This window comes from Hemicordylus capensis, chromosome 2, assembly GCF_027244095.1.
Source record: "Hemicordylus capensis ecotype Gifberg chromosome 2, rHemCap1.1.pri, whole genome shotgun sequence".
NCBI lineage: Eukaryota > Metazoa > Chordata > Lepidosauria > Squamata > Cordylidae > Hemicordylus > Hemicordylus capensis.
In genome coordinates this window covers 214,380,638-214,407,315 of record NC_069658.1, presented here as the reverse complement: position 1 = coordinate 214,407,315, position 26,678 = coordinate 214,380,638, and the positions used below count along the sequence as shown (strand labels likewise).

General features: G+C 50.4%; 2 protein-coding genes and 1 long non-coding RNA gene across 11 annotated transcripts in view; 1 reads left to right on the top strand and 2 right to left on the bottom strand.

Moving 5' to 3' along the window:
• The window catches only part of LOC128341667 (granulocyte colony-stimulating factor receptor-like), a 43,773-nt gene extending 29,950 nt beyond the window's left edge, over window positions 1–13,823 (bottom strand). For 2 of the 3 annotated variants that reach the window (XM_053288081.1, XM_053288079.1), the window contains exons 1-3: window positions 13,413–13,823; window positions 10,879–10,957; window positions 551–671 (exon numbers count right to left, since the gene is read on the bottom strand). In XM_053288081.1, coding sequence (XP_053144056.1) covers window positions 551–671; window positions 10,879–10,933 — 176 coding nt within the window. In that variant the 5' untranslated portion in view covers window positions 10,934–10,957; window positions 13,413–13,823. The remainder of the gene's footprint in view (window positions 1–550; window positions 672–10,878; window positions 10,958–13,412) is intronic. The other variant, XM_053288078.1, reaches the window with a different exon arrangement.
• Window positions 6,123–13,347, top strand: LOC128341668 (uncharacterized). The gene is made up of 2 exons (XR_008314505.1): window positions 6,123–6,437; window positions 13,095–13,347. It is a non-coding gene; the product is annotated as an uncharacterized LOC128341668 (long non-coding RNA).
• A 4,814-nt stretch (window positions 13,824–18,637) lies between the features above and the next one.
• Window positions 18,638–26,678, bottom strand: part of MIER2 (MIER family member 2) — a 28,748-nt gene continuing 20,707 nt past the window's right edge. For 4 of the 7 annotated variants that reach the window (XM_053295077.1, XM_053295076.1, XM_053295082.1 and 1 more), the window contains exons 9-13: window positions 25,623–25,704; window positions 24,462–24,556; window positions 23,846–23,973; window positions 23,373–23,509; window positions 18,638–22,824 (exon numbers count right to left, since the gene is read on the bottom strand). In XM_053295077.1, coding sequence (XP_053151052.1) covers window positions 22,364–22,824; window positions 23,373–23,509; window positions 23,846–23,973; window positions 24,462–24,556; window positions 25,623–25,704 — 903 coding nt within the window. In that variant the 3' untranslated portion in view covers window positions 18,638–22,363. The remainder of the gene's footprint in view (window positions 22,825–23,372; window positions 23,510–23,845; window positions 23,974–24,461; window positions 24,557–25,622; window positions 25,705–26,678) is intronic. The other 3 variants (XM_053295079.1, XM_053295078.1, XR_008315943.1) reach the window with 2 other exon arrangements.

Genomic DNA, 26,678 nt, shown 5'->3' with positions numbered 1-26,678 from the left:
CCAAAGACAAGCCACAACTTCTGAATCGGGCCTTTTTGTCGACCTAAATTTGGCGCCAGTTCTGACTGAAAAGCAGACTATAACAAGCAAAAAGTTAAAAGTAATAGGGGTCGGAGAATCAACAGAAGTTGCCTTCATGTCCTGCCCAGGAGCTTCTCAAGAGACATTTAGCTGTCCACTGCTGGAAACAGGATGCTAGGCGAGAACAGGCATTTGGTTCGATAGATCAGGGCTCTTAGGTTTCTCAAGCACTTTTGGCTCTACAACAGCTATTAACTGGGACAGCTAAATGGAGCCTCCATGTCCAGGAACAGTTTAACCTTAAATGCTGGCAACAAAGAACAGGGGAAGAAGTTCACTGCTTGTGAGCTTCCAGAAACATCTGGCTGTCTGTTGTTGGAATCAGGATGCTGAAGCTGGCGGAACTTTGGTCGAATCGAGCCAGGTAGTTCCGATGTTCTTTGGCAGAAGTGGCTTTACCACAAGACCTTTGCTCAGCAACCTGCTTCCATTGTCTAATTTATATACAAGAGGCAGGCAAAACACTTACTCTGTAATGTGGAGGGTGTAGGTCGTCCAGGGGTACGTCTCTAGCCCGGGATCCCAGAAGCAAGTGATGTTCTTTGCCCAATAGCTGATGCAGTACTCAATCTTCAGGCTTCTTGGTGTAGCTTCAAAAAGGCAAGTTTCAAAAACAAGCTTTTAGAAACAAATTCATAGAAGACCAGTCTACATGCAATGGCAGTTCAGTGGAACCTCTGTGGACAGGGGCAGTCTACCAGGCAAAGCAGAGAGGAGGACTGTTGCATTTGGGGCCTGCTAACTGGCTTCTGGGACACAACCCTCTGGCCACCAGGGTTTGAAGTAGGAGGCTCTTATCTTTTAAGCTCAATGATAAATGGAGCCTCAGTTTCCAGAAGCTGTCAATTTGAGAGCTGTTGCCCCCCTACCTTGCTCAGGGGCTTTTTGTAGAGCTTCAGCAGAGCTCTGTGAATATTCTTAACTCTATTTCCATCCCCTATATTTTACCATTTGTCTCCAGCCTTTCGTCTTCTGTCCAAGCTGGCCCTTTTCACAGCAATCTGCCTCCCATAAAACCTCTGCCCCCGTCTCTCTCTCTCTCTCTCTCTCTCTCTCTCTCTCTCTCTCTCTCTCTCTCTCTCTCACACACACACACACACACACACACACACACACACACACACACACACCCTTCCACTGCATAGCACACAGCCCCTTTCCCTGGATCCTATGTAATTCCCTCCCCAGCCAAACTGACTTTTCACTTCCCTCACAGATGAAGCTGCTAACATTCTATTGCCAGAATCAAACAGACTTCATAAGTCCATCAAGAATGTCCGTCTCCGTGAAACTCCATCTCACACCCCGGTTGTCAGATTCTGCTCTTGTTCCCGCAGATTCGGTCTGTTAACTTATTACATGTTTGTCCCTTCACAGTGCTTCACCTTGCACCCGGTCCTACAATCTAACCACTACACCCCATTCAGACCTTGAATGGGGCCTGTATGTTTTAAATCAGGGGTTCCCAACCAAGGTTCCTCCAGATGTTGCTGAACTACAACTCCCATCATCCCCAGCTACTGTGGCTGTGGATGCTGGGAGTTGCAGTTCAGCAACATCTGGAGGGCCAGAGTTTGGGAACCCCTGTTTCAAATTAAAAGCGTGGCACCTCTTTTGCTGGGGAGGCATAAGCATTTGGGAGTGAGGAAATCAGGGAGCCCAATATGCTGGTGGTGAATTTGAAATTACAGCATTTGGGTGCAAAATGGGGTTAGGTGGGAGCAAAAGCGGGTGGGGGACTTTACTAGTGGTCTCCTCTCAGCAACTGGTGGCAGCCCTGCCCCCCCCCCCCCCGATATCCCCAGACATGCTATGTCAACACCCTCTGTCATTCCTGTTATGGGAAATTACAGTGGCTGTCGTCCCAACTCCCAAAGAGTCTGCTGTAAAATGCAGGGAAATCAGTGGCAAACTAGAACATTTATGATGTGACCATTCCGTACCGTCACAGCCACTCAGAGAGGAGAGCTGGTCTCGTGGTAGCAAGCATGACTTGTCCCCATAGCTAAGCAGGGTCTGCCCTGGTTGCAGATGAATGGGAGACTAGAAGTGTGAGCACTGCAAGATATTCCCCTCAGGGGATGAAGCTGCTCTGGGAAGAGCAGAAGGTTCCAAGTTCCCTCCCTGGCTTCTCCAAGAGAGGGCTGAGAGAGACTCCTGTCTGCAACCTTGGAGAAGCCGCTGCCAGTCTGTGAAGACAATACTGAGCTAGATAGACCAATGCTCTGACTCAGTATATGGCAGCTGCCTATGTTCCTATGTCGGAGCCTTCTGGGCCCCAGAAGGGGCACAATATAGACTGGAGTTCAACTGATCCATTAATGGAGTGGCACACAGAGCCTCTTGGGGTGGCCCACTCCACCGCCCGCCCGCCCCCCACTTTTCTTTTTTTTAACAAATGGTGAATTGGAGCTGAAGTTTACCCACCGGCCAGGTAGGAGCTGCTGCCAAGATTAATTTGATCATTGCCGCGAAGCACACTGCTGTGTTTTGAAGAAGCACGGACAGAAGTGATTAATCATACATTGAAGAGGGGTGGCGAGTGGAAGGAAGTTTTGTGCCACTGAACGGCTCCCTCTGAGCCTCTCCTGTTCCCAGGGAAGGAGACAGATGGGAGGATTAACAGTTGCTTCCTGGGGTGGGGGGAACAGAGTCAGAGTATCACATGATGCTCCTGGGGGCCCTGAAGTGGAGGGTGAAATTTGGATATTCAAGTCAGCCTCCAGCCGTAGCCACCTTAGGGAGAAGATCACACAACAGGCTGGAGATGGTGGATTAATTCTGGAGCACGGGAAACGTGTCCTTTGTGTTGCCAAACAACTCCGTGACAAGATCGAGCCCATTGGAGAGCCGCAAGGGGATGGCAGACAATCCAAGGCCAACGCAGAGGCTGCATTGACAGCTTGGGTTGCTGCGAGCGGGGTAGAATAGAGCCAGAGGATGCTCTGACTTCTCGAGAAACACGGTAGAATGCGGCAGCCAGGTTGGTCTCTGGGTCATCTGGGAGAGACCATATTACTCCCGTATTGAAGGAGCTACACTGGCTGCCGATACGTTTCCGGGCAAAATGCTGCCGATATGTTTCCGGGCACGCCCTCAACTCCTGCCTGTGGCTTCCAGCGGCATCTGGTGGGCCACTGTGTGAAACAGGATGCTGGACTAGATGTGGGCCTTCTTGGGCCTGATCCAGCAGGGCTGTTCTTATGTTCTTATGTAAAATACAAGGTGCTGGTTATAACCTATAAAGCCCTAAATGGCTCAGGCCCTGGTTATTTAAGAGAACGTCTTCTTCGTCATGAACCCCACCACCCATTGAGATCTTCTGGAGAGGTCCGTCTGCAGTTGCCACCGGTTCGTCTGGTGGCCACTCAGGGACGGGACTTCTCCGCTGCTGCCCCAAGGCTTTGGAATGAGCTCCCTAGTGAAATAAGAGCCTCCCCATCTCTGACAACTTTTTAAAAGTCTTTTAGGCTTTTAATTAATATTGTTTTAATGCTGTTTTAAAATATTATTTTAATTTGTTTTTAAATCGTAATGTTTTAACCTTTTTGTTTTTGTTTTAACTAATGTTTTTCTTTTTCTGTTTTTATTTTGTTGTAAACCGCCCAGAGACGTAAGTTTTGGGCGCTGTAAAAAGATGTCAAATAAATAAATAAATAAATAAATAAATAAATAAATAAATAAATAAATAAAAAGTTAAGCTTCAGTGGTGGGGACAGCTTATGAAGTTGCGGATGTGGGAATCAAGTTGACACTCATCTTGGCTGCCAGCCGCTGCAGTGGGAATCTGAGGGGATCATCTTCTCGCAGGAGGACCTCAGGAAGGATCAGGCAGACTCTTGCAGGAACCCCTGATATCCCAGGGCACTTCCAGAACTGGGGGACCCAATTTCTGCACTGGGACCCATCCAGTCCCCACTCTGAACCCCCAGAATAAAGAAGATGGTAGCAATCCGACGCTCAGTTCTGAGAGTACAACGTTTGCCTGGAAGCATGAGGCATCCCATTCCAGAGTCCGCCTCAGGACAAGGGATGGTCTTGCGGTCGCAAGCATGACTTGTCCCCTTAGCTAAGCAGGGTCTGCCCTGGTTGGATATGAATGAGAGACTAGAAGTGTGAGCACTGCAAGATATTCCCCTCAGGGGATGGAGCTGCTCTGGGAAGAGCATCTACAGGTTCCAAGTCCCCTCCCTGGCAGCATCTCCAAGACAGGGCTGAGAGAGACTCCTGCTTGCAACCTTGGAGAAGCTGCTGCCAGTCTGTGAAGACAATACTGAGCTAGAGGGTCCAATGGTCTGACTCAGTATATGGCAGCTTCCTATGTTCCTATGATCCTGACTTGGAGTACAGCCAAGAGTACAGCATCAGGGAGTACAGGATCAGGGCTCTTCCAGGACATTGGGAAGGGTAAGAAGCCCATCCTATCTAGATCAGGGGTCTAGAATCAGGGGCCAGCCGTTGTGGATCTACAACTACAATGTCACATAGACGCTGATGGGATCTGAGCTGTTGGTGACTGACCAGGAGAGAGATCTTGGGGTCGTGGTGCACAGCTCGTTGAAAGTGTCGGCAGCTCTGGAAAAAGCTAATTCCATGCTAGGAATCATTAAGAGGGGGATTGAAAATAAAAATGCTAATGTTACAATCCCTGCTAATCCCTGCTAACTTGGCAAAGAGGCACCTTTTAGTGTGGTGATTCTCTTTATTGAGCAGCGGGAGAGTAACTGGCCCGATCCACCCCCAGCACAGCACCCCTCCAGTGGCTGTTGCTGGGGTCTATCTTGTGTTTCTTTTTAGATTGTGAGCCCTTTGGGGACAGGGATCCGTCTTATTTATTTACTATTTCTCTGTGTAAACCGCCCACAGGGTGGTATAGAAATCAATCAATAAAATAAAATAAAAATAAAATAAAAATAAAATAAAATAATGCCCTTACACAAATCTATGGTGCGGCTACATCTGGAGTACTGTGTACAGCTTTGGTTACCGTATCTTAAGGAGGACATTGTAGACCTGGGGAAGGTGCAGAAGAGGGCAACCAAGTTGATCAGGGGCCTGGAGCACCTTCCTTATGAGGCTAGGCCACAGAATCTGGGGCTTTTTAGTTTGGAAAAGAAGTAACAATGGGGAGACATGATCGAGGTCTATGAAATTATGCATGGAGTGGAGAGGGTGGACAGAGAGAAATTTCTCTCCCTCTTTCACAACACTAGAACCAGGGGTCACCCCATGAAACTGAAGGCTGGGAAATTTAGGACCGACAAGCGGAAGTACTTTTTCTCACACAGTGCATAATTAATCTGTGGAATTCTTTGCCATGGGATGTGGTGGCCACCAGCTTGGATGGCTTTAAAAGGGGCTTAGACAGATTCATGGAGGATTACTAGTCTGGTGGCTATGGACAACCTCCAGCCTCAGAGGCACGAGGCCTCCCAATACCAGTTGCAGGGGAGCAACAGCAGGAGACGGGGCATGCATATAGCCTGTGGGCTTCTCAGAGGCATCTGGTGGGCCACTGTGTGAAACAGGATGCTGGACTAGATGGGCCTCCTTGGGCCTGATCCAGCAAGGCTGTCCTCATGTTCTTAATGGGATTCCAGGCAGCTCAGGAGTATCTCAGCATACTCCTTCCTCCGCAAAGCCTTCCACTGGGTCCCCCACCACACCACCCTTGGTCACAGTGACAGGTGACAGATGGAACTTTTCACTCTTATCAATTGTTGTGCCGTTTGCCAGTTAATAGCCCATAAAAGCCAGCGGGTGACGGGAGCTGGTGGCTACTAGGAGAAAGCTGGGAAGCGGTGTCTTCATCATGCAGAGGTGCACCGGTCAGACGGGCACTCGATCATGGCTATAGCAGCACACGGCGAGTGTGCAACAGCCTATGGTTTTGGAATGACAGCCTATGGTTCTGGTTCTTGCACGGCTTCAGCTGATGTTCTGGGCTGTGCCAGCGGTGCTTCCGGAGATGTGCCACCAATCCGTTTCCTCCTTCCCCCCCCCCTCCAAGTGACATGAAACCCCTTCTGGGAGTTGGCGGGGGGGCGCGTTGACGAAGCCCAGCTCCCAGAAGAGCCGGAGAGAGAGAGAGAGTTGGCTCCGTGCCAGTAGTTGATGACAACGGACGCAATGTTCCCTCCACTTATATATAGATATGTGTTACAGAACAACGCCGAACACGGCTTCTGGCGGCTGGCTGGGGGGATAAACAAGACGAGAGAGACACGGAACGGGTGGAAAGGGACCGTGCTGGGGAACGGAGGCGGCATCCCAGATGCGCACACCCTGTGAGTAAGGCGAAGCAGATCGGCTTACCAGGGCTGCGGAAGACAAACAGCTCCAACTGTCAACAAAAGGTGCAGAGTGGGGGGGGGGGGCGGGGTTAGTGTGTGTGTGGGGGGGGAAGGGAGGTGACCCAAGGCTAACCGGCTTGCAGCCTGGGTTGTGTGTCCTGTCTCTTGCCTTGGACCTCGGCAGGCTGCGCCTCTCCTGCTGCGCAAACCATCTGCTTCCAGCTGGGAGCAATTTTCACCTTCCTCGCCCAACGTGCCAGAATCAGACATCTCGAGATGTCTCCCTGTTATGCACAGCGGCTGTGGCGGTTGGGGAACCATGTGGGCACAGTGGTCAGGTCCCTTGCCAAAGGGGGAGCTCGAGGCAGGGGTGCATCTTTCACTCCGTTCCCGGAAGAAAGAAGTCACCCCCCTAGCAAATGGCTTTTCTCGATAAGGTGCCACCCACCCATAGGCAGGAATTGACCACAGCAGGCGAGAGGACAGGTCTCTGCCCCGAGGCGCTTGCAATCTGGAGAGCGACATAATGGAAGGAGGGGGGTGGAAGCAGGAGTAAAGCAGGCAGGAGCGGATTAAGCTTTTTGCCACCCTTTTACCTTAAACAAAAAATGGTTTGCCTTTTAAAAAAATATAACGTAGAAGGGAGGACTTTCTTCTCGCCCACTCCACTCTTGCTGCTACACCCGCCGCTGCTCACAGAGAGGGGTGGCAAAGTTTTAGGAGGGGCAAAATTTTCTGCTCCTCAAATTTTGCCGCCGTAGGCGAATGCCTACCCTGCCTCTCCGTTAACCCACCACTGAAAGCAGGAGGAGCCTATGTGATGATTTCAGGCCTGTTCCAGGATGAGGGGTTTGAGAAAGGCCACCATAAAACGAGGCTGCAGACTCTTGGTGGGTTGAAATGACAAGGAATTGTGGGGTTGAAATGACAAGGAAGCAGATTCAGGCTAGGCATTTGGATGAATTCCCTGACTGTAAGGGCTGTTTGACAGTGGAATGGGCTGCCTCATGAAGTAGCTCTCCTTCACTGGAGGCTTTCAGACAGAGGCTGGAGGGCCACCTGTCCAGGATGCTGCAGCAAATTCCTGCACTGAGCTGGGGGGTTGGACTAGAGGACCTCTAAGGTCCCTCCCAGCTCTTAAATTCGATGTATGACATCATCAGCCCAGTTCGGGCATTTCTCAAAACACAAGAAGGCCTGAAGATATGCCTGTGTCCTAAAGGGCTTGCAGTCTAACAAAAGGCACAAGGGATACACCAGAAACAGCCCCCTGGAGAGATGCTGTGATGAACTTAGTAGCCTCAGAGTCAAGATGCCGCTAAGTACCCATTGCAGGGGGCAAGCCCTTGCTCCTTGCCTGGGGGCCTCTCAGAGGCATCTGGTGGGCCACTGTGTGAAACGGGACGCTGGACTAGACGGGTCTTGGGTCTGATCCAGCAGGGCTGTTCTTGTGCTCTTATGACAGTTGCTGTTGCCCAGGTAATAGAAGAGAGCCCCCACTTGAAAAGGTGCTTCTTTGCCTATTTAGCAGGGAATAAATGAATAAGACAAGCCTGTTTTTTTCCTAAAGCATGACCATGTTCACTGAATCATGACAGCTGGTGCGGCATAGTGGTTAAGAGACTGAGTTATGCGTCAGAACTTCTTCGGTTCGAATCTCACTTCTGTCACGTACCACACCAAAAAAAAAAAAGAGAAAAGAAAAGTGGCTTTAAGCAACCCTTTCTCTTTCAACCTCAGTCTTCTCCATCTGCAGTATGGGCCTAATAATGTTCTCTTGCCTTACAGGGTGCGTGTAGGGGCTATGGCACAATGACACACAGGAGGCACTTTGCATTCTCAAAAGGCACTAGAATGGAAATGCTCTGATCACGTGTTGGGTACCTTTTGGCATCTGTACATGTAAGAAATTTACAAAGTGGGGTCAGCAACTTTTAGAAGTAAACCCCTCTTCATTTTTAAAAAAGTATTGTTTTAAAAGCAATACTTTTAAATCAGTGCCAAATCTGATGCCACAGATCACAGTGCTAAAATCTTGAGTCAATACGCTTTATTCTCCCTTTTGAATTTCTTTCTTTTCTTCTTTGTGTGATTTGTGATTATATAATTTTTATGCACTTTTACCTATTTTTTTATCTATCTATCTAGCTATCTCCCTTCTATTTTCTTTTCTTGATCTCTAAATTTTTATTTTATATATGTGTTTGTGCGTGTTTTAAGGAACTGAGGTTTCATTGGGGAAGAAGTTGTTCCCCCTACTACAACACAAATATTTATTTACTTTAATATTTATATATGTTATAATAAATATTTATTACTGCTTTTCAAGAAAGGTTCACAAAGTGGTTTACATAGAAATACATAAATGAATAAAATATCTCCCTGTCCTCCAAAGGGTCACAATCTAAAAATAAACATCACACCAGCAACAGCCACTGGAGGGATGTTGTAATGGGGCTGGATAGGGCCAGTTGCTCTCCCCCAGCTCAATAAAGAGAATCACCACTTTAAAAAGGTTCCTCTGCCACAAACTCTTCAGTGAGTTCAGAGAAACCTGAAGAAGCTGATAATGTAAAATCAGTCTGATGATCTAAAATGTACCATGGATCTTAACATGTTGTAGAACAGAAAAGAAATCCTTGACTGTTTCACTGTGTGCAAATGCATCAGCATTGGAGTGTGTGTGCATGTGTGTATACACACACACGCAGAAAGCATGAGTGAAAATGGCAGGAATCATAGGAACATAGGAAGCTGCCATATACTGAGTCAGACCATTGGTCTATTTAGCTCAGTATTGTCTACACACAGACTGGCAGCGGCTTCTCCAAGGTTGCAGGCAGGAATCTCTCTCAGCCCGATCTTGGAGATGCTGCCAGGGAGGGAACTTGGAACCTTCTGCTCTTCCCAGAGCGGCCCCATCCCCTGAGGGGAATATCTTCCAGGGCTCACACGTCTAGTCTCCCATTCATATGCAACGAGGGCAGACCCTGATTAGCTAAGGGGACAAGGCATGCTTGCTACCACCAGACCAGCTCTCCACCCTCATTCACCTTTGCAGCCTGGAGAAAAGGGCAGGGATTTGCCCATTTCACCAAGCTTCTCTGGACTTTCTGAAGTTACTTCCAAAATGGCACTGAAGCAAAAGGAAAAGGAAAAGGAAAAGGAAAAAAAGAAAACTTCGTGGGAAACAGCAGGATGTAGGCAGATGGGAAATGCCAGACAGAATTGGGGCCAAAGAGGATCTCCGTCCTTAGGGAGGAATTGGACTTTCTGGATTCCATTCTGTTCTTGCTTTGGTTGCTGAAGCTCCTCCCCAATTCCAGCGTAACGAGCAGTGTGATAAATGAAACCCATAACTGAGTCGTTTGCTGCAGCTTTCGCAACCAAGTTGCACTCAAGCAAGATGACTGCACAGCTGCATGGCCAGCGATTTCTGAACCGGCGCTCTTGCACAAAAGGCCCCTTTAAAACATATGAGGCTTGCCCGAGATGGTGCTCTTCTTGCACAAGGATAGACATGGTGGCACCAGCGCAACACTTTTCTGCATGCATGTTCCAGACTTTGCACAACCGGCTGGTGCAACAGCCTCACATTAGGGCAAAACCCTTGTTAGTGAAAACACCAGGGTGGTGGTGGTGGTTTTGCTTGCAGTTTATTTTTGGTCATAGGAACACAAGCAGCTGCCATCTACCATGTCAGGCCACTGGTCCATCTAACTCAGTGGTGTCTACACAGACTGGCAGCGGCTTCTCCAAGGTTGCAGGCAGGAGTCTGGGAGGAGAGGAGAACTGGTCTTGTGGTAGCAAGCATGACTTAGGGACATGCTTGCTACCACAAGACCAGCTCTCCTCTCCTCTCCTTGTCCCCTTAGCTAAGCAGGGTCTGCCCTGGTTGCATATGAATGGGAGACTAGAAGCGTGAGTACTGTCAGATATTCCCCACAGGGGATGGAGCCGCTCTGGGAAGAGCATCTAGGTTCCAAGTTTCTTCCCTGGCACCTCCAAGATAGGGCTGAGAGAGACTCAGCCTGCAACCTTGGAGAAGGTGCTGCCAGTCTGGGTAGACAATACTGAGCTAGATGGACCAATGGTCTGACTCAGTATATGGCAGCTTCCTATGTTCCTATGAGTCTCTCTCAGCCCTATATGGAGATGCCAGGAGGGAACTTGGAATCTTCTGTGTACAAGCATGCGGGTGCTCTTCCCATAGCAGCTCCATCTCCTCAGGGAAATATCTTACAGTGCTGACATATGTAGTCTCCCATTCAAATTCAAACTAGGGTGGACCCTGCTTAGCAGAGGGGACAATTCATGCTTGCCACCATAAGAATAGCTCTCCTCCCGTTACAACTTCTTGTCACAGAATCCCCAAATGATTGCATCCATCTATATGGATTGGGAGGCTCAAGTGATCTTGGTTGACTTAACATTGACCTGGTTGACTGTAGGAAGGCCTCTGGCTGTTAAGCATGTTAAAAGCACCCTCCATTTCCCTTCTTACCTGAGCAGGAGATCCCCATAAGAAGCGCTGGGATCCACACGAGGGTGAGCCGCATGTTGACAGTCACGACGCCCAACAGCTTTGGATGAAGAGAAGGAAAGAAGAAACACACAAAGCACCCTTGGCTGTTTTTCCTCCTCTAAAAATGAAGGATGAACTGAGGGACATAGGAACTGAGTCAGACCATGGGTCCATCCAGCTCAGTATGGTCTACACCAGGGTTTCTTAACCTTGGGCCCCCAGATGTTGTTAGTTGGACTACAACTCCCATCATCCTCAGCCACAAAGGCATGTCTAGGGGGGATGATGGGAGTTGTAGTCCAACAACATCTGGGGGCCCAAGGTTAAGAAACCCTGGCCTACACTGACTGGCAGCGGCTTCTCCGAGGCTGCAGGCAGGCAGGCGTCTCTCCCAGCAATACCTGGAGAGGCTGCCAAGGATTGAACCTGGGACCGTCTGCATGTAGAACAGGGGCTCTACCACTGAGCTGGAGATCCCAGGGAGGGGAACTTGGGACTTTCTGCATGCAAGCAGGCAGATGCTCTTCCCAGAGGGGCCTCATCCCCTGAGGGGGAATATCTCACATGTAGTCTCCCATTCAAATGCAAACCAGGATGGTCCCTTTACTATGCAAGAGCGTCTCATCAACAGCTGGCCTTTGCATGGCTGTGTGGTATGGGGGGGGCATGACTCGGAGTAGAGAAGATGGGGGGTGCACTGAACACCCCCACCCCATCCAGAGAGACAGAGGGAAAGCTTGAGGATCACCTCCTCCCTTAAATTTTTGGGGTGGTGAAAAATGCATTTGAAGATTGAAGGTACGGGTTATTAGGTGGGGGGGGGACGGCTGAGTAAAAGGGGAGGGGATTCCTCAAATGCTGAGGGGGAATCTGCACTCCTGCTTATCCTACCTTCAAACAGACCTGCCCAACCGCCCCCCTCCTCCACACACACACAGGAACCCAGGTTTGGAGCCGAGACTTTTTTGTTGTTGCAAATATTCATCACAGTTTTCATTATGCCAGTCTTTAATGAGAAATATGACCATATGAAGACCCCGTATACTGAGTCCAGCCATTGGCCAGACTCTGACTGGCAGCAGCTTTCTAATTCCTTCCCCTTCCCTCTCCCACCTGAGAAACCCTTTCAAACTGCAGATGCCAAGGACTGAACCTGGGACCATCCGCATGCAAAGCTAGTGCTCTGCTATAGAATTATGGATGCTTCCATTACACATATGAAGTTCCCCAAGTCAGACTAGAGGTCCATTGAGCTCAAGGTTCTCTACCACTCCGACTGGCAGCAGCTCTCCAAAGTTCCAGGCAAGGAGGAGTCCGTCCCAAACCGGTTCCCCAAGATACTTTTAGCAGGAGATACCATCAGGGACCAAATCTGAGATCTTCCACATGCAAAGCCTGAGCCCTCCAATACAACTCAACAGTGGGGTACCACTGAAATCTTATTTCAGGGGAGTTTCAGAAGAACAGTGCAGAAACAGTGCAGGTAACACATTCCCCCTCATTCCTAGCACTCTTGCCCCTTTAACACCTGCATGGCAGGCAGGAAATTCAACAGGAAAAGCTGTCCCTGCAGCAACCAGGGGATGGGGGCCCGAAGCTCAGTGGCAGTGCGTCTGCTTTGCATGCAGAAGGTCCCAAGTTCAATCCTGGCAGCATCTCCAGGTAGGGCTGGGAAAGACCCCTGCCTGAATCCCCGGAAGGCTGCTGCCAGTCTGTGCAGACACTACTGAGCTGACTTGGTGTTAAGGCAACTTCCGACGTTCCTACAGTACTCCACCGGTTGAATCTATGCCTGTCAAAAGCATTGAAGCTGTGCCTCTTTTTTATTTAAAGTGGTAAAAGATACTTATTTTCATTCATTCATTCATTCATTCATTCATTGGATTTCTATACCGCCCTTCCAAAAATGGCCCAGGGCGGTTTACAAAGAGAAATAACAAACAAATAAATAAGATGGAACCCTGTCCCCAAAGGGCTCACAATCTAAAAAGAAACGTAAGAGAGACACCAGCAACAGTAACTGGAGGTACCGTGCTGGGGGTGGATAGGGCCAGTTACTCTGCTAATGTTGAAGAATATAAGCACCAACTTTCTCCCCCCCTTTCTAAATTCCCGATTAATCTGCTCTAGGCATACAGAGGTGTGATAATCACCCCCCCACACACACTCATGCTTGGGTTTGCCTTGTTTTCCAGGCTTTGCACAACTACAACAAGGCAACAGCATTTTGGAAGCGCAAAGAGTGGCATGAGGAGAGGAGAGTTGTCCAACAGGTCTGCACACACACAGAGTCCGCTGCCATCTTGGATAAACAGGTGCTGCAAGTTTCCAAAGCCCCTGAGACCTGTTTGAACGGACACAACGGTGGGACCCCGGAACCACGTGAATCAAGGAAACCATGCCTCCTGATTTTCATTTTTGACTCATAAATAAACTGTCGCCTAGCAATGGCTCTCCCTCTTGCTATTCAAGCTACTGCTACAGATTCAGAGAGTTCACGAGACAGCACTCACCTCTGAGTAGCAGCTCCTGCTGGTATTCTGAAGTGAGGGTGGAGGGATGGGGTTCCCCCTCAACCCTGGCTCTGCTCAGCTTCTAAACAGGCTCCAGAAATGAGACCCTTCCTCTTAACAGCTGCGGTGTGGAGACTCTCTGTAGCTAGCCAAGGAAATGCACTCTGCACCTTCTCAGAGGCATGGCCACCTCTTCCTCACGCTGCCCAGGGCTAGCACGGAAAGCAGGTGCAGACTGAATCTTGCCAACCAGGAGAAGATTGCTTGGCTCCAGGAAAGAGAGGAAAGATCTCCTTCTGGAGCTGAAAACAACAGGGTTATGAGAGCCAGGAGGAAAGGTGGCTGGATTTCATGCTGAAGGGGTGTGGCCTAGCCCTCCCCTCTGGCCAATCAGGAGGAAGGAGGAGGAGCCCTCCAGGGCCTCTCGCTTGAAGCCAGCACCTTGTTGAAGCGAAGCAGGGGTGGATCAGGACCTCCAGGGGAGGCGATGGAGATATCTGCTCTGGGCTTTCTAGAAGGGAGAGCAAGACAGAAGGATAATAGATGTGGTGCTTTCTTGGGAGGGTTAAAAGGTGCACTGTTTTCCCAATCGGATACGTTCACTGATTTTTATTTATTTTCTTAATGTCATATCCAAACTCTGAATGCACACTAGCTTGCAAGTGTAAAAGTTGTGAAAAATAAGGAGGGGTGGGGAACACCATGATGCACAAATGAGCAATTGTTCTTCTACAGCCAATGGTGTCTAAAGGCAGTCTACTACTATTACTACTACTACGAATATTTATATATCGCTCTTCAATCAAAGTTCACAAAGCGGTTTACAAAGAAAAAACAAATGATACTTAAATAAAATGGTCCCCTGTTCGTCCCCAAAGGGCTCACAATCTAAAAGAAACATAAAGGCAGATACCAGCAACAGCCACTGGAGGGATGTTGTGCTGGGGCTGGATACGGCCAGTTGCTCTCCCCCCGTTAAATAGAAGAGAATCACCGCTTTAAAAGGTGTCTCTTTGCTCAGCAGGGATATAGTTAGATATATAGATAAAGAGTTAGCAGTCTAATCCTTACATATTGATGCCTCGAGAGCATTATTCACTGGGACGCGAGCTGGTCTTTTGTTAGCAAGCATGACTTGTCCCCTTAGCTAAGCAGGGTTTGCCCTGGTTGCATATGAATGGGAGACTAGAAATGGGAGCGCTGCGAAATATTCCCCTCAGGGGATGGAGCTGCTCTGGGAAGAGCAGAAGGTTCCAAGTTCCCTGCTTGGCAGCATCTCCAAGATAGGGCTGAGAGAGATTCCTGCCTGCAACCGTGGAGAAGCCGCTGCCAGTCTGTGAAGACAACACTGAGCTAGATAGACCAATGGTCTGACTCAGTATATGGCAGCTTCCTGTGTTCCTATGTTCCATATTTACCAGGGTTGCATAATTTCAAGAAGCTCCAGCTGTTGCTGGACTACAACTCCCATCATTCAGTCACACTGGCCAATAGTGAGGATGATGGGAGTTGTAGTCCAACAGCTAGAGGGCTGAAATTGTGCAGCCCTGATATATGCCATGACAATTTCTCAGGACTCTCTGATTTTTCTTAGAGTTACTGCTATGTCTCTGATGCAGCTTTCTTCATTTATTTAAATCTGTACAAACACACCCACACACACACCACAATGGAGCCTATGGGTGGCAGGTGCCATCTTTGAAGAGGGTTTCCATCTTGTCTCTCATGCAGGAGGGAATGCCTCTTCTAAGATAGCACATACTGTGACATAACCATGCACTATCTAAATGCACCATCATCTTAGAAGAGGCATTCTGCCTTCACTCTCACCTGGAGGGAATGCCTCTTGGAAGATAGCACCTACTACTGTGACATAAACATGCACCACCCAAAAGCACCCTGAGAAGAGGTATTCCCCCTTCACAGTGGACAGCCCACCATTGCATGAGGCAGACTGTTCCACTGTCTAACAGTGCTCAGAGAAATGTATCCTAAAGTCTAATCTAAACCTGCTTCTGGGTAATTTCAACACTTTGGTCCCAGTCCCGTCCGCAGGAGCAACAGAGATCGTTCATGAGCCTGGCCCAAAATTTCTTGCCATTGCTATCATCTCAGGGGACAAATGCTCATAGTGATTTTCTTCTTCTTCTTTTTTTTGGCAATGTCTATCCCAAAGGAGATGGAAAACAGGGGATAGTATTGTTGGACTTGCAGAGCTTTCTATGTGTTGTCACCTCTTTGTTATCCCTACTCCCGAATGATTAGGATAAAATTGCAGTCATTTTTGCACAGAGGAAAAGGTTAGGTTAGGCTATTACCCTAACAGCCAGCACATTACTGTAGTCTCTCCATGGAGTAATCTTTGGAGGACATTGCTGCCGATTTTCATTGCCATTCCTCTGACAACACTGACAAAGTTTTATAGTAGTCTTTGTGGGTTTGAGCCTTAAGAAAGAGGAGAGCAGGTCATTACCTGCTCTCCACTGCTCTGTGCCAGCACCCACATGGCATCTTCGCATGCATGGGTGCCAATTGTGTGGTCAGCAACACTGGATGTTGTGTGTGTGTGCTGGCACCACGCAGGGGTACTTGGGATGTGCACTACCCCACCAGGAAGCTGCATGGGGCGGCAGAAAGCAGGTAAGGACCGGCTCTCCTCTTTCTGAAGGCTCCTTCTCCCCACTCCGAACCGGAGCTCGAACCGGTGCTCGAACCGCGGTTTGATCACACCCCTAAGTTTAAAGGGAGGGGGGGAGGATGCAAGCATACACAAGCAACCGAATCCATATCCCATCGCTCCCAACGACGACAGCATCCAATATGCAAATCTATAACACCTTTGGGTCTTTTGCTGCTGTGTCACCCACAGAGAAAATAATGATGCTTCCATGTCGGCCTTGCCTTCCAGGGCCCTTCTAGAACCCCTCATGGTTGTTAAGTGGCTCTGAAAATAGGCCTACTCGTATTGTATGCCGAAAGGGAGCCCTGGAAGATGCTGGGTTAGGCAGGGATTCTCAACGTTGGGCCCCCAGATGTTATTGGACTTCAACTCCCGTAATCCCCAGCTAAAGGCCACTGGGGCTGGGGATTATGGGAGTTGAAGTCTAATAACATCTGGGGACCCAACGTTGAGAATCCCTGGGTCAGAGGATCCCTGGAGAAAAGAGAGTGTTAAGCAAATCTCTCCGAATGTGTTCATTTCCTCTTGCATAGTGCCTCAATTCCCAGTCAGGTGGGTGGGTGGGGTGGGGGGCTGAAAGGTGCTTTGAAAATGCTGATCTACGCTGTTGAAAGCACCTAGTTGTTAACTCACGGGAGAAAAGGAGGCCGGAAGACCTAGAAGGCAGTATAGTGAGGGCACCCCCTTGCTAACTGAGCAAAGAGGCATCTTTTAAAAGTGGTGATTCTCTTCTATTTAGCAGGGGGAGAGCAACTGGCCCTATCCAGCCCCAGCACAGCATCCCTCCAATGGCTGTTGCTGGGTTGGTTGGTTGGTTATTTATTTGTTTGTTTGTTTGAAACATTTAATATACCGCCCACTCCGAAGACTCTGGGCGGTGCACCAAAACATGCAAACAAGGCAACATTAAAAATTACATTCTAAATTAAAAACTAAAGTAACTAACACACACACACAAATGAAGTAAACAACAGGGCAAAAGCCTGGCGAAAAAGAAAAGTCTTCAGTAGAGATTTGAAGATCAGTAAGGAAGCGGGTAAACGAATCTGCAGGGGAAGGGAATTCTAGAGAAGCGAGGCAGCAACCGAAAAGGCCCTTTCGCGGGTCCGAGAGCCCCGAACCTCTCGGAAATCAGGGAACGACACGAGGGCCATCTGAGATGATCTGAGCGGACGGGATGTAACTGGGTGGGAGAGGCGGGTCTGTAGGTAGACAGGCGCCAAACCCCGCAAGGCTTTGAAGGTCAGAACCAGGACCTTAAATTGAGCTCGAAAGCGAATAGGCAACCAGTGTAATGACTGCAGGAGAGGTGTTACCCGGTCATATTTTCTAGCACCCATGAGGAGGCGAGACGCTGCATTCTGGACCTGTTGTAGCTTCCCGATCGTCTTCAAAGGTAACCCTAGATAGAGTTACAATAATCTAGGCGGGAGATGACAAGGGCATGGGTCACTGTCATTAATGCCTGCCGATCAAGGTAAGGGCGTAATTGGCGAACCCGATGAAGCTGGGCAAAAGCACTTCTAGCTGCAACCTCCACCTGCTGTTCAAGCAGGAGGGGTGAGTCCCAAAGGAGCTTGATGGACCAAGAGTCAGACTCAGCAAAAGGGGGGCGTCATGTGAAAGGATGCCTTACTCTCCTCCGTGCATCGGACCAGAGGTCTAGCGTGGCTGGGACATCGAGGCCATGTGAGAAGGGCAGGGGTGTTTTCAGCCCCACTTCTCTCTGCAATAGAAGCCACCATGTTCCCAAATGATGTCCCGGAGCATAGTCCAAGGCAGGGTTTCTTAACCTTAGGCCCCCAGATGTTGTTGGGACTACAACTCCCAGAATCCCCAGCTACAAAGGCCATGACTGGGGATTCTGGGAGCTGTAGTCCAGCAACATTGGGGGGCCAAGGTTAAGAAACCCTGGTCTAAGGCAGTGTTTCTCAATGATTTTGGTGTCATTGACGGGTACATTCTTCGTGCGCAGTTTGCCGGACCAGCAGTTAGTAAAGGGGTCACCCCCCTCACCGCCACCCCTTCCCCCAGTGATATCATACGCAAAGGTCCACGGAGTGATATCATGCCCAGGGTCCACGAAGCCCAGGCAAACTCTCCAGAGGCAGGCTGTCCATTTCTAGGCAGGCAAGCTCTCCGTTTCTAGGCAGGCTGCCCGTGTTACTTCTAAGAGGGATTCCCAGAAGTTGTTGACTACAACTCCCAGAATGCCCAAGCAAAAGCCATTGCAGCTGGGGATGCTGGGAGTTGTAGTCAACCATATCTGGGAATCCCTGTTAGAGGGAACACAGTAAGCAGCCCTCGCCGCTGGATAATGTTCATTTCGCTTCCTCAAAACGAACATTATCCAGCAGCGAGGGCTGCCTGGAAATGAACTTCGGAGAGCTCATGAAATTCTGGTCTTCTTTTCAGTCTTGAGCATCCCTCTTGGCCTTGGCTGGCCCGACCTTGCTGGAAAAAGCTTTGCCCTTTTCCTGCCACCAACATTCAGGACGGGAAGCATTTGTGTGTGTTTAAGTAATAAATGACTCAACGCTCCCACTCATTCTTCCAACAGAGGCTTTTTTTAATTAAATAAATAAATGGTGAATGGTATTTCAAGGCAGTATTCACTTCACAGTGGAGGCCCTCCCTACGCTCCCGGCTGCAGCAATGGCGGCGGCAGTGAGGATCGAGAAAGGAACCGCGCTTCGTCACAAAATCCCGACAACCCCCCTCGCCTCGAACGAAGCCTGCCCAAGCTCATGCCTCTCTCCCCTCCCCAATCACTGTACTCCTTTTTAAGACAGACCACTTCCCCACAATCTGTAAACAACTTTTTTTTTTAATATTTAGATATATAAATAAAACATATTATAATATGACAATGGAAGGGGGGGGATGAAATAGTTTTGCTTCAAAGGAAACAGTTCATGAGATGGCGAAGGGTCAGTGGAGAGAGGAAGAGCATGTGCTTCAAATGTGGCGAACGCACAGAGCATAGAACTTTGTCCCTTTAGGAAAAATGATATCATGAACAGGAGGGGCTATTATGTGGGGATTAAGTGGGTTGCATTTTGTTTCCCGTGTACAGCAGCTTCTAGGTGCGGAAGGACATCCAGTTTGGATACTCCTGATTCTGCAAACCAGCGTAAACACAAAAGGAGTTTGGATGGAACACAGTGGATGCTACCCATTTTTTAAAAGTCCGCCATCTCCAGAAGCAAAGGGCACATAGGAAGAGCTCCCAGTTGCAACTCCAGCTTCCTGCCAGTAGGGGGCAACCACAAGTGACACTTCTGCCATCTAGTGTTCAAACACTAGAATGCAGAAAAGGAGGCAAATAATTTCCCTTCAATTCTGGGATTGGGTAAAAGAGGGGAACTGGCTCCAATGACACGGGAAAGCAAGCTTTGCTCCACTGTGTTCTCATTCACCCCCCAAGGAGAGGCTGTTTCTTAAGATCTTTCCTCTGACCTATGCAAGAATGCCTACACACCATTTTAGCAAGGGATGAAAATATTAAACTTCCCCACCTCCTCAAAAAATAAAATAAAAATAAAAACCACCCAAGGTGCAAAATAAAACTGACATTAAAAAGGAGTGCCTGGCTTTTAACCCTACAGGATCCAGAGAGCATTCATTGGAAGCCTAAGTACCTTGGAAGAAATTCCACCCCTGAGAGTTGTGAATAGGCGTGCCAAAATCCACAACAGCAAACTGGACTGAGATGGGTAAAAGACGAAAATAAAAGTTTAAATGTGCAGAGCTAAAAGCCCAGTGGGATGCAGGACAAGATTTGCACTTCCCTTGTATAAAGCCCATTTAATTCTCAACTGCATGGCAATCAAGATCAAAGCTCAGGAATTGGTCTCACAACTCAGGCCATACAGTTGGTAGTAAACACACCAGTCCTCATTGAGAACTACTTGCTAGCAGCCAACTGAAGGACAGCCAAGGAAACAGCTGACTTGTGATGGAAGAAAATAATGGTAGACTTTTCCACCTTAAGTTCTCTGGCAAACCTCACACTATTTTATCTTCTCTGAGCCACAGAAAACTTCCTGAGGGCATGGACATATGTGTGGGCATTTATGTGAATGTTAGCCAAGACAGAAGGAAGGGCCACGATGCAAGAGGCTCAAGGTGTTTCCTAGAATGGCTGCATTTACACAATCCTCCAAACCAGGGGTGCCCAACCTTGGGGCCCCAGATGCTGTTGGACTACAACTCCCATGGGACTACAACCCACGGAACTTCTAGTCCAACATCTGGGGACCCAAGGCTGGACACCCCTGCTCTCAACCACAGCCTGCACTCCTGCTCCTGCCACCTCCCTCATGTCCAGGACAATTCCTTCCTCCCACTGCCACTCAAATCACAGCTTGCCATGATGTCTGAACCAGCAAACCAGTGCTTGAAAGATCCCTCGTCCCCAAGCCATGTGTTGATCTGAGCTTGCATTCCGCATTCGGAGGTCTTGTGCAAAAACCTCTGTTAGCCACGGAGGTTCGCTTGCAACCCCTCCAAACGGTGGCTTGGAAAAAGAGCTGGGTGTGGCCAGTGCCTTGCCGATACCATTTCGCGTATTAGCTTTTCTCAGTCAGCGCAAGGTTTCTATGAGAATCTCCAGTAGTTCGATGCAGCCGGTTGGCGGGCTGTGGCTGCTGGGAGCTGGGATTCAACATCCCTTCAGATTAAAAAAGCCAGTAAGACCGAGAGTGCATTAAACTGGCAACCTGATACAGAAAGACGGTAGGATGGCCCATTAAAAACACCCAGAAATTGCCCTTGGAGTGGGGAGCAGGCCGTGCAGAGATGAACCGGGGAGAAAGTAATGGGAGCTGGATTTCCCCATTCCGGCTTTCCATTCACTTCCCACCTTTTCCAAGACCCTCTTCTTCATCATGGAACCGACGAGGGCAGAGGAGAAAAAGGTAAAAATTCATGTATTCTGGATGGCTGCAGGAGGGTGTGTGCGGCGGGGAAGGGAGCGGATTGAGGGTATGATCGTGACAATCTGCCCCCAACGGCTCACGATTAAAAAGAAGAGACGACTGACCATATTACCGTCAAAATCCAGCGAGGGTCACGTCTTTCTTGCACTTGGGGCTGAGGAGAGGGGGAAGGAAATAGATAAAGTGAAAGGGAAGGATGTGCATATGGGCTCCCCTCTTGCCAATCCCCTAATGTTCCTGACCAGCCCCAGCAGTCAAGAGGGGGCCCATTTCCCATGCTCACACCTGTCCCCGTTTGGCACACAGAAGCAGCAACCTGTGGCCATCAGACTCCACATCTTCGGAACCAGTGGAACTCTGGCGCAAGGAAACACATTCTTTCGATTTTGACCTCTCCTCCCCGCCTGCTGCGATTGCCCTCTGCCGTGGAATTGATGCTTTGGGGCTCACCGGAGGGCTGGATATATTCCCATGTGGCGGAGGATGCCCTGTCTCGAGGACAACGGTCCCTTCCTGACAGCTAGCAGCGTCTGTGCCCAGGGTGGGAATGCCCTCCTTTGCTGGGGCTGTGAGCACACACCGCTTCGGCAGAGGAGCAGCACCCTCTAAGGCCCTCCTTGCCAGCTGCCTTCTCCACCTGCGTGAGACGTCCGCTCTCACAATTTGGCAAGTTCCCCCTGAAATCATACAGGGGAACAGAAAAACATGAAGAGGGAGGTACCAATTTCAGCCACCGCAACTGAAAACCTGAGGGGGTCCCTCAGCCCGTTTCTGACCTCTACGGCCAGCTGCATTTCATGTCCGTTTCCAGGAGTCGAGAGACTGTCCGCCCCACCCCAATCTAGGCTCCTCCCAAATGCTCGTGGTAACCCTTCTTCACTCCAGGGCATCCCTCTTTGTGCCGGAGCATCTTCGGCGGGCGACAGCGGATGCTCGGCTCGTACAGGGGTTTGGTGGTTGTGGTGCGGGGTGGGCGGAGGACTCTGTCCGCCCCTTCATGGCTTTGGCCTCCCGGTCTGTGATGACCCCATGGGGGTCACAGGTTCCCCTCCATCCAGCTTAACGAAGCTGCGCGAGAGTACAATGGAGGCGTTTGGTTTTGCTGGAGAGAAAAAAAATCGAAACGTCACGGGTGGGCAGAATGATCAGTGGACATTCCTGCGGCCTGGATCGGCGAGGACCGACCAATGATTTCAACCTGCCCTTGCGGCTCGGGGAAAGGATGACGATCGACCAATCACTCTAACTCGCCTCCGCGCCCCCAAGGGAATGCAATCCAGTTTTGTCGAGAGTCAACGTTTGGCCTGCAACGGTCCCATCCATGGGTTCTGTCACTGCGACACGGAGTCCGAGCGAGCTGTTGGCGCCGGGCAGGTCTGCTGAGTGGCCAGGAAGCTATTTACATCTCCAATGCCAAGGATGCTGAAATCCGTGACCGATAAGGACACTTGAGCGGGGGCCAGCAACGTCTCTGGACCCCTGTCCAGTCCCACGTGGCCGGAAATTAAAGGCAGCCCCTCCGTGACGTTCCCTGGGAGGGTGAAGTCCACGGCAATTGCCTCCCCCGAGCATCGCAAGGGTTCCTGCTTGCCTGCCGCGGCCAACTGGTAGAACCCAGCTTCGGAGGGGGTTGGCGGATGTTGCAGATAAGCGGGCATGCTGCTCCCCATGGGGGCCTCCTCGGCTGGGTCGAAGGAACAGTTTGTTTCCGAAGGGGTGCTGCACTCGTAGCCGTGACCTGACTCGCTCGTGCTGCCTAGGCTGCATCCTGCGCTCTCGATGCTCAAGGGCTCTGAGAAGGGGAGGAGAGACCAAGGCCTGAGTCAGACACACAATGGACACAAACCGGCTCTGCTCTCTGTCCCAAAGGGGCTTGCATCATGAAAAGAAACAGAAGGGAGACACCAGCAAATGGATGCTAGGAGTGACCCTTTGCTGGACTGAATAGGGACAGTTGCTCTCCCCCTGCCGAACAGAAAACTGGGTAAAGAGACACCACTTGGAAAGGTGCCTCCTTACCCAGCTAGCTGGTGGGGTCAGGAGTAAATTGCTGCTCCCTTCTCTGCATGTTGACTACCCATTGGCCTCTGAGCCCTTCTAGTCCTTGTTGGCTCCTGAGGAACTCAACCGCAGCCTGCTGAGGCTTCTGGCCTGCCTTGACTGTTGGCTGCCTCCCCAACTTCCTTGAATCCTTACCCTTGGGGAGGTTGGACTCAGAAGTGCCTCTCAACATGTTCAGAGGGCTTTTCTCTATGAGGAAGACAGCTCTCGCCCTCCCCCGTGCATTTGGGAAAGCCCAGAAAGGTTTCCTGGGCCCCCATCCCAGGCTGCAAGCCTGACCTGTGCTCTCCATCGTTAGGTGATCAGGGTTGAAGCGAGAGTCCAGGCAGCTGGTGGCGGAAGGGATGGGCGGGGAGCTGCGTGAACGGCTGGCGCCCTCGACCTCGCCACCATCTAGAAAGTTATCCGCATAATCTCTGCAGGGAAGAAAAACGAAAAAGCAAATACACCAAGATTACTATGAGTGAATGAATGCCTTTGAGAAGGGGCATCGGCGCCCCCTGTGGACTCACTGTGGAGTTACAGGAGGCGGGGCTTCCTGTTCCTCCTCTACTTTCCTGCCTGCAACTGCGGTCCAGCTTCCCTTCACAAAGCCATCTCGCCGACAACTGACCCGCCACCCTGCGGATCAGCCCAGGAGCGCCATCCGACACACCAGCCCCGATACTGGCGGGGCGCATGCTCCAGCTTCCTGCATGCTCGGCCACCTACGGCCCAGCAGCGCCCAACGTTACGGATCGTAGTCCACGCACGTGGCTCCAGGGTGGGGGACGTACTTCTTTCTTCCAAACCGCGTCTGCTGGGTGAAGTAGTCGTATCGCTCCGACTTCTTCCACATGTAATAGTATTCCACGCACTCGCCCACCGACCGGGTGCGGACCTGCAAACAAAGACGGAGGAGGGAACGAAGCTAAGTCCAGGATTTCTGGGAGGGTTTCTCAAGTGCTACTCTCCACTCAATGTTCCTAGTTCGGTGTTTGAGTTGGACCGGGTTGGTGGTGGGAGGAGTGGAGATTGTCCATGGAGCTGCAAGTCAGGGAGCACAGAACCAAGCCACGAAGACCCTCCCAAGCTTGGATGGGAATGGCTGGGGGATTCTCTGATTTTGCCCAGAGGTAGACTGCTCCTGAGCCTTAATGTTCCATTGTTAGTCGTCCTAGGTGGCCAGCACGGACTGTTCCCAAGATCAGCCCAACATATAGTTCGGGAAAGGCCTGAAGTAGGACTTTAAGGCAACAGAGTTGCACGTCACCAATGTCATGTTCTGCATCCCCCCACCCCCACCTCGGTGCTTCTGCACAGTGCGTTCACCAACCTTGTCTATGACTTGCCCCAACTAATGTGCATGTTGTGGTTGCTCTCGCTTACCTTGTTGGCTTGGATGAGATGGAAGTTTTTCCCGTGGACCCGAAAGCCGTGCTCGAAGTTCCGGCACTCCTCTTCGCTCCAGGCGCAGAGTTCATCTGCGGGAAGGGGAAAAGATCCCGGAGGTGTTGTTGGACACGGATGACATTTATGGTTTCCCAGACTTTTGATAGCTGAATTATGTATTTTTTTCATCTTCTGCCTTAAAATGGGAGGGCCTTTTGGTCCAATCCAGCTTAGATGATGGCTCTGTCTAGGGCTGAGAGCCACGATGGCTCTACAAAGCCTCCACTTTCGGAGGCAGTCTACCTTTAAGCACCAAACGCTGGGGAAGAAGAGCAGGAGACAATTGGTGCCCTCTTGCCCTGCTTATGGGTGACTTATGGGGAGGGGCACGTGCGAGAATGGTCACTACCAAAGAAGCAGTCAACAGCCCTTCCCTGTTTTGCCCCATGGCATCTGCTATTCAGAGGTAGACTGCTCCCAAGCCTGGAGGTTCCATCTGGCTGGTAACTGCTTGAGTGTCAAGATAAGGGACCACACAGGGCAAGAAGCAACAGGGGCAACCATTTCCCCTGCACTGGGTTGTATGTGCATATTTCTGAATCTCATAGATGTACAGATTCAGTTAGCATTCTCCAGACACATACTCTTTGTCTGATACAGGGGATTTTTGTTGTTGTCTGTGGTAACTGCTTGAAACAGGATGCTGGATCAGAGGAGCCTGTGATCTGAGATCCAGCAGGGCTCTCCTCATGTGAGAATGCTGGACTTGGGTTCAAATCCCCACCTAGCCATGAAGCTTACCTAGTAATCTTAAGCAAGTTGCACTGTTTACATCACAGGGTTACTTGTGAGGATAAAAGTGTCCGAGGGGAGGGGAGCAGTCTTGGGTCACTTCTTTTTGGACTACAACTCCCATCATCCTTAATCACAATCATTGAATGCAAGGGATGATGGGATCTGTAGTCCAAAGCCAACATGTTTTCCAAGACTGTGTGTGGAGGTGGGGAGGATGGCAAACTGTGTGTACCACCGTTAGGGTCCCTGGGAGGAAAGGCAAGATGAAAATCTACCCCGTAGGGAGCAGGCTGGAGAATGTGGGTGGCCCTGAAGAGAACAGAGGATCTCTGCCAACCAAAAGGATGCCAGGGTCTCTCTCACCTCGAATGACCTTCACATTGAACCGCAGCCGCCGCAGGGCCTCCTCGGCATTGAAGTTGCATTTCACCAGTTCGTACAGCGCCTGTGGAGCAGGAGCAGAGATAGAGCTAGTTAGCCAGTGGCTGGTTGAAGGGTGGGGGCCGCAAGAATAAGATGGCCAGGGAACGGAGGAGCGAGGGGTAGTGGACTGCCTCGTTGCACAGAGAGAGAGTGAGCACTGAGTGTTGGGGAAGGGCCATGGCTCTGGGGTGGAGCACCCGCTTTGCATGCAGAAGGCCCCAGGGACCGAGGAAGCTGCCACACACCGCGTCAGACCGCTGGCCCATCAAGCTCGCTACTGTCAACACAGACTGGCAGCAGCTCTCCAAGGTTGCAGGCAGGAGTCTCTCCCAGCCCTACCTGGAGATGCTGCCAGGGGTTGAACCTGGGACCTTCTGCTTGCAAAGCAGACGCTCTGCCAGTGAGCTACTCCCCATCCCCAGGCTCGGCCTCTGGTCAAAAGGATCTCACAGCAGGGTTGGGAAAGACCTCTCTCGGCTTGTTGTCCTGTCCCATCTCATAGACAAGAGTCCAGGAGGTCCGGAAGGTGGCATAGCGAGGCATGGCAGCTTTCAGCACCACGGACAGCTCCATGGGCCAAGTGGCTCCATGGGCCAATTTGACTGAGCTCTCAAATACCTCTGGGTTCAGGTGACCCTTCGTGGGCTCCACCTCTCTGCCTGGAGAGCGGAAGCCTTAAATGGGCAGCTTTCTGGTCTGGGCACTCCTCCTCCGCTGCATCCCATCATGCCTAGGCTGCTGGCAGCACCGATATTGAGGAGTGGGTTGTGGGAGAGGCCAGCTCTTCAGGGTACCGTTTGGAGGGAGCTCAGGCGATGAGGATGCTGTTTTGGAGAAAGGCTCAGATACTAGAGTTCTTTCAGGCTGTGACCCGGTGGCTGGCTCTGCCTCCTCAGAGACACAACTCAAGATGGGGGTTGTGACAAGTGTTCCCTGTAACAGGGATTCCCAGATATTTCTGACTACAACTCCCATCATCCCCAGCCAAAGGCCAGT